At 45.3% G+C, this 15,814-nt stretch overlaps 1 protein-coding gene across 1 annotated transcript in view; it reads right to left on the bottom strand.

Annotated features, from left to right (window-relative positions):
- Positions 1-15,814, bottom strand: part of CFAP77 (cilia and flagella associated protein 77) — a 59,175-nt gene that overhangs the window by 17,853 nt on the left and 25,508 nt on the right. The window contains exons 2-3 of the mRNA XM_058038357.1: positions 7,702-7,801; positions 6,121-6,343 (exon numbers count right to left, since the gene is read on the bottom strand). Of these exons, the coding sequence (XP_057894340.1) occupies positions 6,121-6,343; positions 7,702-7,801 (323 nt within the window). The remainder of the gene's footprint in view (positions 1-6,120; positions 6,344-7,701; positions 7,802-15,814) is intronic.

Raw genomic sequence — 15,814 nt, 5'->3', positions numbered from 1 at the left:
GTTTTTATTGAAAGGCAAAAGTTGGCAAAGAAAAAGGTCCACTTGGGGCCAGAAGTAGCTCTAGATGGTAAAACTTTGGAAAAAATTCTTCAGCTGGCTGTAATCAATGGAGATAAACCCACAGACAACAGCCAGTGTGTGTGAGAGTAAATTACTTTCCTATTCAGTGTAAACCAATTGGTAATAAGGGATCTTAATCTGTCCTTCAGATCTTTTCTTTTCCCATCTCTATGGCTGACGTGCAGAACTGAACCTTATCCCAAACCATGACTTGGCTGTTTATTTTCTCTTAAACCATCAGCCTGAAGGAATCAGAAACTCTTTCAGCAAGCAAACCACCACTCTGGAGAGGAATCAGTATCCTCATGGTGCACTTAGGGTTTTTTGGAGGGTGTGACAGCTCCACCTGCCCAGCAGATGCTGCAGGCACCACCAGCACCACGGATGGGGCTGGGAGCTCACACACCCAGGAGAAGAAAACTACTCTTGAAATAGAAATTCTTATCTTAGCAGTGTGAGAATGGTGGCAGAGGCACCAAGAGCCTTTCAGAGTGGGATTGGACAGGATGTGTAATTATCTGAGCTGATGGAGTCCTGTGTTTTTATCTCAGTTGCGTTTCTCTGTTGCCATGAGCCTGGCAGTGATTCCACTCACTGTGTTATATTTTTATAATCTGTTTTGTCAGTCCTCAGGTTTTTTTTTTCCCTGCAAAACTTTTTTTTCCCCTAAACATTAGGATTTTGGTGGCTTTACACTCCCTTTGGCTTCCAGTGATCACGGGTCAGATGCACATTTGCTGTAATACTCAATTTTATTGCCTGTCCAGCTTTTCCTGGTGGGTTCTTCCCAGTAACACATTATTTCCTTGACATCTTTGCAGCTGGTCTACATCTAGATTAGCTTTCCTTCCACAGCCATATATTAGCAACTTGAAATGTTCTTTAAGTATCTCAAAAATAAATCTATACCTTTCTAAACTTTGTTCTGGCTGTGTGCAAACAGCACGGATATTTTAGGTGGAAAGGCCACTTGCTAAGCAGAGCCTGAGCATAGAAATCTCTCTTCTCAGAGAAGGTGAAAGATTGGGATGGTTGCAAATGATACCAATTAAAGAGGAGGTACTGGGTAACTGATGCCCTTGGCCAAGTGTAACAATTTGAAGAAGAGAGACTGCACTGACCAAATGCTTTGGAGAGGTGAGTTTGCTGCAGGGACACGATGAAAACAGCTGCCAAAGGACTAAGAGCAGTTTTAGAGAGTGGGAGGTGGAATGAAGGCAGGAGATGAAGACAGAAGGAAAATGGGCTGTAAAATTCAGGAAAGGGACAGTTGAAGAGAAGGCAGGCAGTGGGGAGGGCCCAGCAGGAGCCCTAGGGATGACAGAGTGCCAGGGAAATCCTGCCAGCACACCCAAGGTCAGCCCAACCTCCAGGCCAACTGCCAAGTGCATGGCAGCCCGTGGGAGGCAGGGCTGTGGCCATGCAGCTTTGGAGCAGCTACAGGATGGCAGAGCATGGCTGTGCACTCCTCCTGCCCAGGAGCAGCTTCTGGGGCACAGCAGGCAGGTTTAGGATGCTCACCAAGAGGTGACTGGAAGTTTTTCTCTCCTGGCAGGGCTGGGCAGTGTGTCCATGCTGAGGGTGCACTCTGCCCTGCTCAATCCTGGGGACAGAACTGGTGCTCAGGGTGCCAACTGTGTGCTGGCTTCAAACTCCTTGTGTGACCTTGCACACATCAATAGCATCTAAAATCCAGCTGTAGACAGCATCCATGTCTTTGTGTTTACTTCTTGTTCCAAAAACGATCCTTTAATGTTGGCTGACTTCAGTGCACAGGGAAGCTCAGCCAGAAAAGGTGGTCAGGAGGATAAATGTAGGTCTGGACACCTATTGAGGTTTCCAAATGCAGCTGGAGTGTCAGCAGTGAAGATCCTGGAGGTCTTCACAGACCCTCTGTGCCCTTAGGTCCCCAGTATCATCAAACCCAGCCCACTCAGTGCCCTGCAGCCTCCTCCTTGTAAAACAAGGTCATTATTGCAGAGTATGGGGCTGGACACACCTGTGGGGTTATTTTGAATGAAAAGACCTGGGAGGACAGCAGCTCTGTGATGTGCTGTGCTCAGAGCACGTGGATGGGGTTTAGCTCCTGGAGGGGACTGTCAAAATGGGAATTCTCCTTGGAAGATGAGCCTGTGGAGCTGTGTGTGCTGGGGAGGAGGGCTGGGAGAGCTGAAGCTGAGCCTGTGAGCCCAGTGCCTGCACTCAGGGTCCTCTCTGCAAAGTCTGCTTGCACAAGGCAGCTCCTGTGGAGCTCAGAGCATGAACTGGGGGAGCCTGGCTGGAGGATGCCCCACGGGGGAGGCTGGGAGCCCACCCCATCCTCGTTACTGCTGACCTTGGCACGAGCACTGCCTGCTGATGGATCGGCTCTGGAGCTGGACAAGCCCCTGGGGAACCACTGCATTATCTGTTATGTTCCATCAGTGCCTCCCCTGACCCCTCCCAGCTCCAAATGCCACAGGCATCAGGGAAGGAATAAATCTCTGTCTGCTACTGAGAGAGAGAAGGGAGCGAGAGCAGGAAAAAGGAGAGATGAAAAATGTCCTTTTTATGACTCTCACAACAAAGCTGGCCACGTGATTGGTAGCAAACATTACTCTGGGAAAAGGGAGGGAGAGAATAGGGGGGAAAATCAGCAAAAAGCAGAGCTGCTTCTCTCCCCTCGAAGGTGCCCAGGGGGAATATAGAGGGGTATGGGTGACCTTTGAAGGTAAATATCCCAGGAAAAGAAAGGAAAGAGGCCTCAAAGCTTCAGAAAGCTTGCTGCAGTGTCTGAGGCTGCCTGCTGAAACACTGCACACACCGTGAGCAGAAAGCAGAGGCACAAGAGATCTGAGTTAGAACAGCTGCAGGGCCAGGCAGTGATTAACAAGGCACTAATAGCAACCACAGCTTTGGTGCTTGTTTCATTTGGGATGATCCAGGAGAGCTCCAGCCTGTGAGCCTAGGGAGAGCTCCTGACCCTGGTGTCTCCAGGGGACAGAAGCCTTTAGCAGCACAGCCCAGGGCTGAGGAGGGGCTGGAGATGAGTGGTGAGGGCTCAAGAAGCCCCTTGCCCATTACCCAGTGACCCCAGCCACGTTCCTGTGACAGCGATTTGGGTTATTTGAGTTATTTGGGTTCTCAGGGAAGCAGCTCAGCCCCGAGGCTGTGGGATGGCACCAGCTGCAATTCCCACTGTGTAGAGAGCTGCAGACTGGGCAGGGTCTGCACTGGGTTCTGGGCTGGGTGTCCCAGCTGCTTCCAGTGCCATGGGAAAGCACCTTTGCTCCCTGGCCTCCTCAGCCCCACTGTCAGTGCTGGGAGATGACAGGCAGGTGCTCTTCTTGCTGAAAAATTCACTGTACCCAAGAAGTTAATAGACCTCTAGATCAGATCTGTTATTTCTTAAGGACATGAAGTGCTTGGAGTTGTGCAAAAAGACTTTTTGCCAGTTTTCTTCTGCCTCCAGACAAGCATGTGCCTCACTTGGGAGCACCTTCCCAGCAATGAGATCCCAGTGAAACAGGGCTTAGAGTCCAAACCCATCTAAAATCCATTGACAACCAGGTCATTTTTAGGAAGATGGGTCTGGCTGTGACCAGGGATCAGCTTGTCCTGGCAATGCTCAGCAAAGCTGGTCTCTCTAACTTGCCAGTCATGGAAAAGTGTGTTAAACTCCTACTTTTAGTGAAACGTCTGTAACAACTCCTTGATAATTCGGTTTTATCTATAATGTGCTTTTAAAGTAAAGGGATAAATACAATCAGTCTGCATAAAAGGTAGCTATTAAGGAGAAGGCAAGTTGTACAATAATAACTTTCAATTAAAAGCCCTTTCTCACTACTTCTGCTGTTGTGGGGTCTGCAGATTTTCCTTAAAACTTTTGAAGGATGCCTGGGCTTCTTACAGGCAGCCATTTAACCTCCGTTTATGAAGAAATAAAGCAAAATTGATGTTGATTTTGGCCTTCATTGGGGGATACTTTTGCAACATAAAAGCCCTTTTGCCTGCAATTTGCAGAGCAGCCCTGTCACATGGATGAGGGCTGATACTGATAAAGATAAAGCTTTATAGCTGGGGCGTTTGCAGCTAACAGCAAGCTAATGCTACATTTTCATTTTGATGCAATTAATGTTAATGTCTGCTACGAAAATTGTCATTAAATACCATTTTAAAATCCATTCAATTTGCATATGCAAAGCCCATTTACTATCATGTAAAATACACGGTGCCGTTCATCATGTCTTTTCTCTAGAATTTGTAGCTGTTATTTTTCTGGTAGTGATTATTATCTAGCTCTTAAAATAAAAACCTAATGTCTGGTCCAGACCTGCACAGAGCAAGAAACCCCCCTGGGCTGCAGGAATTTGAGAGGCTTTGAGCACTGGTTTGTGCTGGAGTTGCACTGGCAGGGAGAAGCTTTTTTGCCTCTGTCCTGCTCCATTCTCAATTTTTGCCCAATGCAGAGCAATGAACTAAGTGGGAGAGAGTAGGATAAAGAACTTTGAACTGATCTTTAACTCCACCAATGTATTTCTACCAGTGCAGACAGGTAGAAATGCTGTTGCTCTGATTTTCTGACCCTGGGATGCCAATTTTCTGGCTGACACTCATCATGTTCCTTTAGATTAAAGGAAGATTGAAGATATTTTTAAGAGGCTTCAAGCCCATAATACTACAGGTGAAATGAGGCTGTGTCGTGGCATGTATGTTAGATTCAGGTAGTTGATTATCTGACAGGAGTGTTGTAGGAATGTGCCCCCTGTTGACGGAGTGACACAACTATCCTTTGTTTCCTTAAACAAGGAAAAAAGCCCAGAAGTTTCTCTCCTCAATTAGGTGAAAAGAAACCTCATAGGATCAGGGGGACTTCACCTCAAACTTAAGGAGAGACAACTGGACAGGAGCCAAAAAGCCCCGCTTGCGCAAATTACTAGAAAAAAGAAGATTACAAAGGAAGGAACACCTCTTGTGAGAAGTTTTACCAGGAGCAAGAACCTCTTGCCCTGGCTTGGGTTTTCTCTGTAAAGAGTTTTGTTATTTTGCCTTTTATTAAAACTTTTCTGTTTGCAACACTACCACAGAAGCCATCCTGCTGATTTTATGCCTTCTAAGGTAGCTGAGCTATCTTGGTGTGATATAAACCTCCAAGAGCTTATGAGACCTGGCTGGAGGAGACCATATATCAGAGTGTCATCAGACATGGATGTGATGCTGTGGCTCAGCATATCCAGCTTCAGGACACTTCTCTTTTGGGTCTGTGGTAGCTGAGACTGGGGAGGGATGTAGGTGTGGGGGTAGGTGTGGAAACCCAGGGCACCAGGAATATTTCTCTGTCTGCTCTGGGGTGCCCTGACCCCCAAAGGAGCACTAACTTTAATCCTCATTCATAGAAAAAGTTTCCTAGATGTCAATATAGACTAGAATCCACAAAAGTGTAAAATAAATTATAAAGAGTAGTGTAAGTGTATCACTTAGTGAAAAATCTAGGTTTTGAAATTTTTAGTATGTTGTAGATAGAAGCAAAATAGAAAGCACAGAGTGTTGTCCTAAGTTTCTTCTTCATGCTTCTTCTTCCTACTTCTTTGTAAGTTTAAGTAGCATTTTGTAATTAAGCAAAAAAGTCCACATTGAAAATTCTTTGAAATCAGTTATTGAGTTAAAAAAAATAATTTAAGTGTCAGTTCTTAATTAGACAGTTTAGTCTTAAAAACCTTGTAACAAAAAATCGTTAGCCATTTTGTCCCTTCTAATGAAAAGCTGCCAAACTCCCAATAATAAAACTATTTTAGTAATAAAAATAATAAACAATTAAAATGAAATATAACAAATTAAATATAAAAGATAAAATAAACAATTTTAAAATAATTATAAAATATAAAATAAACCACTTATAAAGTATAAAAGAAACAATTTATAAAAATAAAATAAACAATAAATATTAAATTAAAATAAACAAAATTAAAGCCAAACACAAATTACTGTCTCAAATACCTTCAATCCAAACCCAAAAAAACCCCAATAACTAATACCCCCACGGGTAGGAAGGGATAATTTCATGCTGAGGAGGGCCCTTACCGTGGTGGCTTGCCAAAGGTCATGCCTGGGGGTACCTTGCCCCCATATCTGAGGATGCCCTTGTCCTTGCAGCGGATGTCCATGTAGCCATAGTACAGAGCAAACTCCCTGGCTTTGGTGCAGCCTTCATCCACAGCTGCACGGCCCATGGCCACGAAATCCCGCGGCATCACCCTCTTACGGGGGTGGGCCTTGGCCTTCACTGTGTCCCAGTGCCCTATGGCTGGAAGGAAATGGAGACAAAGAGGAGGCAACTTGGTTAGAGCCTTGATTGATGTGTGTGCACCGTGCATAGGGGTCTTGTGGGGCTAAAGTTCATGGCCATGAAGTCCTGAGGCATGACCCTCTTGTGGGAGTGGGCCTTGGCCTTCACTGCATCCCAGTGCCCTATGGCTGGAAGGAAATGGAGACAAAGAGGAGCAAACTTGGTTAGATTCTTTTGGGAAAGCAGATTGATGTGTGTGCACTGTGCATGGCCATAAAATGCCAGGGCACGACCTTCTTATGGATGTGGGCCTTGGCCTTCACTACGTCCCAGTGCCCTATGGCTGAGGTAGAAGGAAATAGGAAAAAGAGGAGGCAGCTCAGTTGGCTCCTTTTGGGAAAGCTGATTGATGTGTGCACCTTCATGGGGGTCTTGTGGGGTTGAGGTTCATGAACACAAAGTCCTGTCTTGGGGCTTGACCCTTTTATGGGGTGTGCCTTGGCCTTCACTGCATCCCAGTGGCCCATGGGTGGAAGGAAATCGAGACAAAGAGGAGGGATCTCAGTTTGATCCTTTTGGGAAAGTAGATGTGTGTGCACTTTCACGGGGGTCTTGTGGCACTAAGGTTCATGGCCACAAAGTCCTGGGGCATGATCCTCTTACGGAGGTGGGCCTTGGCCTTCACTGTGTCCCCGTGGCCTATGGCTGGAGGTGGAAGAAAATAGAAACAAAAAGCAGGCAACTTGGTTAGATCCTTTTGGGAAAGCTGATTGATGTGTGTGCACCATGCATGGGGGTCTTGTGGGGCCAAGGTTCATGGCCACAACGTCCCAGGGCGTGACCCTCTTATGGGGGTGACCTTGGCATATGGCTGGAGGTGGAAGGAGGAGGCATCTCAGTTAGATCCTTTTGGGAAAGCAGATTGATGTGTGTGCACCTTCTTGGGGGTCTTGTGAGACTCAGGTTCCCTTTGTGAGCTTCATACCCCATCCTACTGCATCCCATACCCCATCTGAATTGGATGTCTTCTCACCTTCCACCATGGCTTGCTCAGTGTGTCTGATTTTACAGGGAAATTGTCCCTAAGAGCACAAAGCAGGAGCCTTGACAATTTTATGACAGTGCCCAGGTGCATCACATTTTGCAGGTGCATCCTCCCTGCTTGGGTCTGTGTGAGCCTCTGAAAGTTTCCAATGTGACAGAGAAACTTCACTGGTCACCAAGCAATTGGGGCGATATTAATGAAAGTGGGTAAATGTTGGAGTTCTACACCTCCAGCTTGATGAGAAGTATTGAAGAGCCATGGGAAGGAGAGGAGACTTCCTACTAGCATTAGGATTTTGTTGCAGGTCTGTGGTTTAGGGGCAGTGTCCTACCTTCAGGAACTCCTCCATCTCTCTTGTGCATGTACATCCCATAGGTAAAATCAGGGCCTGGCAGGGAGTAGCAGTTCCTCATGGGCTTTCCAAGTTCTGGCTGCAGAAAAAGGAGTAGAGAAGCATATGGAACATTAATAGAGAAACATAAAGGCCTTTTCTGTTAAGATAAAGCCCCTGAAAATAGAAGTTTGTAATAGAACACAGCCACAAGTACCAGGAGTTTCCATTTGGCAAGGGCTTGAATCCCACTGCAGAAGTGAGTGCCACAGTGCAAAAAGGAGCCTAAAGAATGCTGAATTTCACACAAGTTAGGCTTTGAGTTATAAAGAGACCTAGCCTTGCTGGAAATAGGGATCCTGACTCAATAGATATGGATTTGAAGTCTTCTTGTTTGGTTAATCTCTCCTTTGGTGGGAATGCCCAGCTGTGGTGTCTGCAGCTGGTTTTAACTTTACTTTGAGTTATTTCATTTCCAAGTTCTGCATCCTCTCAAAAAACTGACATAAACTTCCCCAGGCACAATCACATCACTGCTCCTGCCTGGGAATCATCAAGACACAAGGCATGCTAGAGGAGGAGGAGGAGGAGAAGGGGGATGAAGAAGGGAGAGCAGAGTGAGAGTTAATAACCCTTGTCCAGAACAGGCACCCTTCCAGAGGGCTCTATTGAGGTCACTAAAATGTGCTTGTAATTCCTCCAGCTTTTACACTTCACACTCCAAAGGAAGTGTGGCATTTCCACAGCTTTCAGGAGAAAAAATTCCCCAGAAAATGAATTTCAGGGACCTGCCCTGTGTAAAACTGCAGCTCCTTTGTTGCAAACAGCCCTTTCTAAAAATCATCAACCCAGGGATGTGATGCAAGCACAGTTGCATTTCCTCACATCTCTCCTGTGAGCCACAAGCACAGGGAGGGACTGTCCCCTGTCCAGCACAAGGGGACTGAGGGGGGTTTTAGTGCCACCAGGGCTGCAGTGGCAGTGACAAACCCTGTGTGCACTCTGTGTGTGCCAGGAGCTCGTGCAAAGCACTGCCAGCTGGGATAAAGGAGCTTTCACTGCTGATCTGCTCCCCCTGTATTTACAGCTATTTTTAGGGTGGTTGTGCAAGGGAAATGGTGGAATCTTCCTCAGAAGCAGGAGAAAAGGCATTTTCCTGGGATCACCTTCTGATAATGGATCAGGGAAGTGAGATCAGAAATCTGCTGTGGTGGCAAAGGTGTGTCAGATGGGAGAAAAATCACTGAGAAACTGCAGTGCAGGAAAAGAGGTTTGTAACCTGTGGCAAAGCTGCTTCCAGACCCTCGAGTGCAGAACTCCGAAATTACACTTAAATTTATTTATTTAAAGAGTCCCTTCTGCAGAGCACCTGAAGTTAACACAGTTGGGTGTTTACTCCATCACAAAATGAGTGCATGCTGTTTCCTTTTATGATCAGATGGCATTTTACAGTCACTTTGCACTGAATAAATAAAGCTGAAGGTGCTGGATAATTAATTAAAAAAAAAAAAATCGGGTCCAATATGTTGAACATGGAGAGAATCTGTGCCTGAAGAAAAATCAACGAGCTCACAAGACTCTGGTTGCCTGCCAACATTTTTACCTACAAAAGCAAAGAGGGGAAGGATGTAGCAGGAATGAATCCTGCTCAGTGTAATCCACAATTACAGCCTTTCTCATTCATAAATTAGCAAAATACTGTTTCCAGCTCATGGGCTGGTTTCATTTGTTTGTCCTGAGGCATTATAGGTGTGCTCTGTCATAAAGCAGAGGGGAAACTGAGCCAAAGTTGATGCAGAAGGTCTTTTTTTTTTTTTTTCCCTTTCTCCCCCAGTTCCTGCACTGTTCCCTGTGTTCAGGTTTAGCCTGTCACAAAGCTGCTTGGCTGGAATACAGATCTGTCTGACAGCTGTGCCCATCAGCAGACAACTTCATTAAACCTCATTAAGATGTCATTTCTCTGCCTTATTTCCCACCTCTTGGCTCTAATTAAAACCGTCTCTCTCTGCATCCCAGGCGGTCCTAATTTTCTCTGGGTACCTTCTGCAAGTTTTCTCCCTTTACGACCTCGGTGAGGAAAATCCAGCATCCTAAATGCTGTTTATCTAGCCAGTTTGGAAAAGACAGCTCTAGACCTTATCCTGAAGCATTCCCAGAGCACCCAGTAGAGATCAACACCTCTCAGGGCTGTTAGAAATGATCACTGAGGCTTTGTTTGCTCTCTCAAACTGTCTTAAGGGCTTGGCTGATGCATCCTTTCCCCTTGGACATGATAATTTTCCTGGCTGGTTTTGGAGGGTGCCATGCTCCCACTGGTCATGGTGCTGTGCTGGGGGTGTTTGATCAGTGGGGATCCCTTGGTTGGCTGAAAAAATGAGTGCTGTTTGGTTTACTGAGTTATCCTGAGCCTTTGCCAGGTAGTTTCTGATGTCTGCAGCCCTGGGCTTGAGCCCTGGACTTGTATTTAAGTGTTGGAAAATGTTTGCTGTGGAGGAAGAGGAAGGCTCTGAAAAGGGTCTGTTTCTAGAGGTGGAGGCATTGCAAAGGTTTAAAGAAGTGCAAAATCTTTAAGGATTCCAGGTTTTGTTCCAAGACTTATTTGTGTTCTGTCCCCTGGTGTTCATGGCCCAGCAAAACACATTGCATCAATTTTCTGATGATGACTGAGAGAGCTGGGAGACATGTCCACACACAGAGAGGTCCAGAAAGAGACTGAGATGTGGATTTTTAATCCCTGCCTCCACAGCCTTTCCCTGGGAGGGGCTGCTGGGCAAATCCCTGAATCCTCTGAGTGCTCTGACTCAGCCCCGTCCCCTCCTCTCTGGCTCTGTCCTGTGGACACCTGCAAACTCTGTGCTGGTGCATTTTCAGCCTGCCAGGCCCTGCCTCCTTCCCACCTTCTGTTCCCCTTTTCATTACACCCCCTTGTACAGTAAAGCCTCCCGTCACGCTGCCATTACTATTATTATTGCAGATTTACTGCACTTGCAGAGTGAAGTGATTGCAGTGACAAGGCCCAGCATTTTTCCCTCCTTCCCCCCACGACAGCTTGAAATCAAGCCCTTCATTTGCATTTACATGATCTTGCTGTGCAGCTTATGAGATCGGGAGATTTATTTGCTACTTAGCTTGATGTTTGATTACACTCTAAGAAGGCAGTGAGCTACAAAGTGCAGGGATACATCAGAACTGAGCTACTGAAAGCCTCTGGGGGACAGTAACTCAACATCAGGTTTAGGTAGATGAGAAAGGGAATGTTCAGTGTTTTGAGAAAGGCAAATTTGATGAGATTTTTTTTTAAAGGTGGAAGGAAAAACTTGCCTTTTTCTTTTTTTTTTTTTTTTTGTGTGTGTGTGAGAAAGTAAAACAAGAATGTTGTTATAAAAACACACCTGAAAAATCTGGGTTTGTTAGTGCAGAAGAAATCCTAGCAGGGGCTGGAGGCTGCTGGGTTGCCTGGTGCCAACTGCTTGTAAACTTCCACTCCCAAGAAGATTATTAATAATAAGTTGGCAGTTGTCTTCGAAGCTTTTCATAAGCATTAAAGGTCAAAGCCAAAGGAAGTTCTGCCTGATGGACTACCACAAGATCTGTCCCTGATTTATTTAGCCTCAAAGTGTGCCACTGAGCATTAATATTCTGTAATAAAGGGGAAACTGAGGCAGGGAATCAGTGTGCCCACGCAGGACAGCAAAGGGAATGGAGTTTGGGCTGGGGAGAGAAGAGAGTGAGACCAAATCATTCTGGTCTTCTATAAGAAGAATCTTTCCCTTTCCAGAGAAAAGGGTGATGCTTGGGCAAACTGCTGCCCTTGGAGTCAGAAATGGCAAAGCTCAAGGATCTTGCTGTGAGTTTAACTCTTTTCATTACAAATACTCCAGACAGATCAGCCAGAGCACATCCACAAGTGCAATCTCCACTAACCTGTGCTCCTCACTGACCTGCCCTGGGAGCTCCAGCCTTATTGGACACCAACCTTTGAGTGTCAGGTGTGGATTTGAACCCTTTTCCCCTCTAGAAGCTGTGTTTTGTGTAAGGCCAGCAGCAGAGCTGGTTAGAGAGGACAATGAGAGAAGACAGGCAGCCCTTCCGGCCCATATTCTCCTTACACAACCCCTTGCACCATTCCCTTGCCATTTTCTTTCTCCCAAAAAAGCAGGAACACCAACAAGCAAGGGCCACACACAGAGTCAGACACAGAAACCTCGGTCCAGGCAGCACCCACTGTCTGATACACTCACTGCACTTTCCAACTGTTTGCACTTAGCTTTTAGTCTTGAAAATGGCCATGAGATATGCTATAACAATTAATCATTAAAGACTTAAGAAAGCGTATACCCCATTACATAAAAGACTCCAGTGATGATCTTTATCCAACTTGTAAAATGGGCAGACTTGATGCCACCGAATAATTTCCCTCTCATCTGCACAAAATCATGAATGCAAGTCAGACTTTGAACCTGAAGTGAACACTGCGAGACCAGCTTATAATTACCAAAACTGAAAAAAAGAACAGCGTTTTCTAATGAATGACAAGCCACTAGGTGGAAATCTAATTTGGTCTAATTAAGCAGCCTTTGTGAGGATTTGTCTTTAGATGAAAAGAAGGAGCCAAAGAGATCTAAATGCAAATGAACTCTATCATTTTGGTTTTAAAGGGCCAGGCAGATATGAAAGTATTTGTGTACACAATCTTCATGGGTGTATTCACCTTCTAGTTTTCCACTGAAAAATTCTGTTTGCCCCAAAATTCTGGGACTCTGAATATTAGTCACTGTTTAGGGAGTTAGCAGATAATGATAATGTAATGGAGTTAGCAGTACAGCATTGCAACAGTTAAAACTGCAATTCTCTGTAACAAGAGTGCTGTTCGAAAATGGCTTTAGAAAAAAAAAATTAAAAAGAGATTTTTTTGCTAAGGAGTCAGATCCGAGCTCTGCCAAAAAAAAAAAAAAAAAAAAAAAAAAGGATTTTTTTTGCTAAGGAGTCATCTCCCAGCTCTGCCACTGTGGATGTGTGGCACTGTATAACTCTCAGGTCTTCGGGGGCACCTGCTGGACCCTGAGCTCCTGCTCAGCTCCTCGGTGTCAGGATGAATTACTTCAGCATTGATAAATCACCAACACCTTGCCCAGTTGTGCTATTTCTGCTGATTCTGCCGACAGTCTCCACGCTGGGAGCAGCCAGGCCAGGTACAGCCCCAAAGGCTGAGGCTCACCGAGGTGTTTGACTCTAATTGAGATGGAAATATTGAAAATGATCTTCTCCTGCTCTATTAAATCTGCTCCTGACTTTCAGATAAATTTGTGTCTGTGTAAGGTTTTTGTGCCAGCACTGAAGGTCAAAGCAGCACGTGTGTTTCTGTAGAGGGTGTCACAGCTTGTGAAGTTCACATCAGCCCTTGCCTGCTCTCAGTCCTGAGGAAGAAACGTGGGCTGTAGTCAGAAGACAAAGCCCTTGGCAGGAGGGATGGGTTATTCAGGCTAAATGAATGTGCAGGTTACAGCTGCTGCTGAGTGAGGTCTTACCTGTATCTGATTTTTCTTGAGTTACAACCATCATTCACCTCTGAGAGCAGAATGGGCCTGGGATAGATTTGAGGACATGTAGGGACAATGGCAGGGAGGTTTGGGACAGCATGGGGTGGTCCTGGAGCAGCTGGATGGAGAAGGACTTTGCTGAGTCCTTGTTCTCCCTACAAGAAACATCAGTGGGAAAACAGGGATGGATGGACAGATCAGTGTGGGAAAAACAGGAAAATAATTCTGTCTTTGATGTAGCAGCAGATTTGGGAGCTCGGGGTATAATGTGGGCAGAATAACACACAGCAGCTTGGCAAAAAAAAAAAAAGGCAACTTTGCCATGTTTGCTGTTGACTTCCCAGAGAAGAGTGGGAAAGGGTGTAGTGGGGTTGTCATTTCCCAGAAAACCACAGCCCTAGAGACACCTGCTGTGCTGCAAACCCTGAAGTCAAATTCTGCCAGGGAATGCTGTTGCTCAATGCCTGGCTTCAATGAGGACACTGAGGTTTGGCTGAGAGAGAGATGTGGGCTGCTTGAGAATGAGAGAAAATTCTCTAATTGTTAAAGAGAATGGACAATGGCTATTTTTTGTTTGGTTTTTCTTTTTTCTTTTTTTATTTTAAGGTTCGGTCCCCTTTCAGCACTTATGACCTTTTCTTTGTGTTTCATCCTTAATAATATCTGTTCTTTGAACCTCCCCATCTGCTACTTCAAGAAAAATCCCTTTATGTTCTCAAGACCAGATGTTGGCCCAGATTATGTCCAGAGCAACTCAGCTCAGTGAAGCTGCTGCTTACACCATGTAACTCCCTGCTGCTGCTCCAACTCCATACAGGTACCTGCTTTTATATGGGTGCAATAGAACATGCTAAGCTAAGGGCTGCCAGTATAACCTTCATATAAGTCACACTGACATTAAAGGAGTGGAATTCAAGTGAGAATTTGTCTGTGGGCCTTTCAGAGCAGACTGGATATGACATTTTCTATATAGTAAAATAGTTCCCCAGCAGCACAGACCTCTGATTCTTAGGCCAAATTAAATCCCTGGCTGCAAATGAGATACTGGCTGCCTTGAGAGCTACCTGTTATTTCACAGCAGAATTTGTCTGAAGTCAATACACTTGTGGTACCTCCTAGAAGGAAATTCAAATATTTTAGATGAGGAGGCAACTTGTTAAATTCAGGCTGAACCTCTGGTTCAGGAATCTCTCGGCTTTCACTCAAGGAGAAACTCTAATCTCTGATCAAAGATGCAGGAACTTACCAACTTCAGTCACCTCATGTACAGAATAATCTCCATTTTCATTAGAGAATAGATAAAGTTTTTGCTGTTAAAAAAGGATGCTGTTTCTTTAATGTAATAAAACCTCAGCAGGACAGAACATCTTTACTAGACTATCCCTCACTATTCCCACAAGAAATCAAATATAATCCTATTTAAGAAGCTTTAAATAATTTTGAGCTTTCATATTGACTTATTAAAATGCAGCTTAAAAAATGCCTTCCTTGCAATCCCTTTACAAGGGTCAGGGATATAAAATTTGAAGAAATATGATTAGTAGATCAGTTGGAAAGATATGCAGCAGCTTCCAATTTTATTATTTAAAACTCTCTTTAGGAAGAAAAGGTGATTCTGTAAAAAAAGTGGCACCATCTCCCTGAAGGAATCCAGTCCTGGGGCTTCCAGTCCTGTCTCCTGCATTCAGAATTCAAGACTTGTGCCAGGTTTTTCTTAGACCTGAGGAGCCCTTGCAGCTGGGATAGGAGAGCTGCATTCTGTGTGCTCCTAGCCCAGAGAAATTGAGGCTTATCAGGCTCAGGCACAGAATAATCCAGGAGCACCTGTGGCCATTTCTGCCTGCTTCAGAAGACAAAGTGATAACAGAGATGCAAATATGCCCCAGAGGACAGAGCACAGGTACAGCTTGGCCCCCAGAGCCTTTCTTTTAGCACCTGCACACTTGGAGAGATGAAGAGCTGTAAACTTTCAGATGTTGGTTGGATCAGCCCCTTTTTCACTTTCTAAACACTACTTGCTGGAATAGAAAATTATGGGATGAAACAAGGCTCCTGCTGTGCTGACTGGAACTCTCTGCAGGGTGAGCTGTGTCTCCAAGCACCTGAATCCTGAGGGGTCCAGGCAGAAATCTTCTTCCAGCACATCTCAGTCCAGTTGCCCACGTTCATCCCTGTTGAGTTCAGAGGAAGAGCAGTTCCCCTGGGATCAGCAGGGTTGTAGGGATGTAAATGATGAGACAATTTGACCCTGCTCTTGAAGAATATTAAATACAGCAGACACTCAAATCGTGCTGTCAGTTGGGCACAACTCCCATTAAGCACCGAGGGCCTTGTGCTGATGCAAGGACCTGCCCGAATCATTTGCTCTGTCCTACAGCAAAATGTATTCAAGCTGCTGAAATGTAACTGCAAAATCCAGGCAGCAAAATCACACCCTGCCCATTACACTTATAGCCAGCTGCTGTGAAATCCTAATGTGTCAGGCTTTCTCCAGGAAATAAGGGAACTAATAACTTTACTCCTGCCTAAGGCTGGACTTTGGTCAAGGCTGTCAAAGCTTCTATGATTTTCCA

This window comes from Melospiza georgiana, chromosome 20 (genome assembly GCF_028018845.1).
Source record: "Melospiza georgiana isolate bMelGeo1 chromosome 20, bMelGeo1.pri, whole genome shotgun sequence".
In the NCBI taxonomy this organism is placed as follows: Eukaryota; Metazoa; Chordata; class Aves; order Passeriformes; family Passerellidae; genus Melospiza; species Melospiza georgiana.
This window is presented reverse-complemented; position numbering and strand designations above follow the sequence as displayed.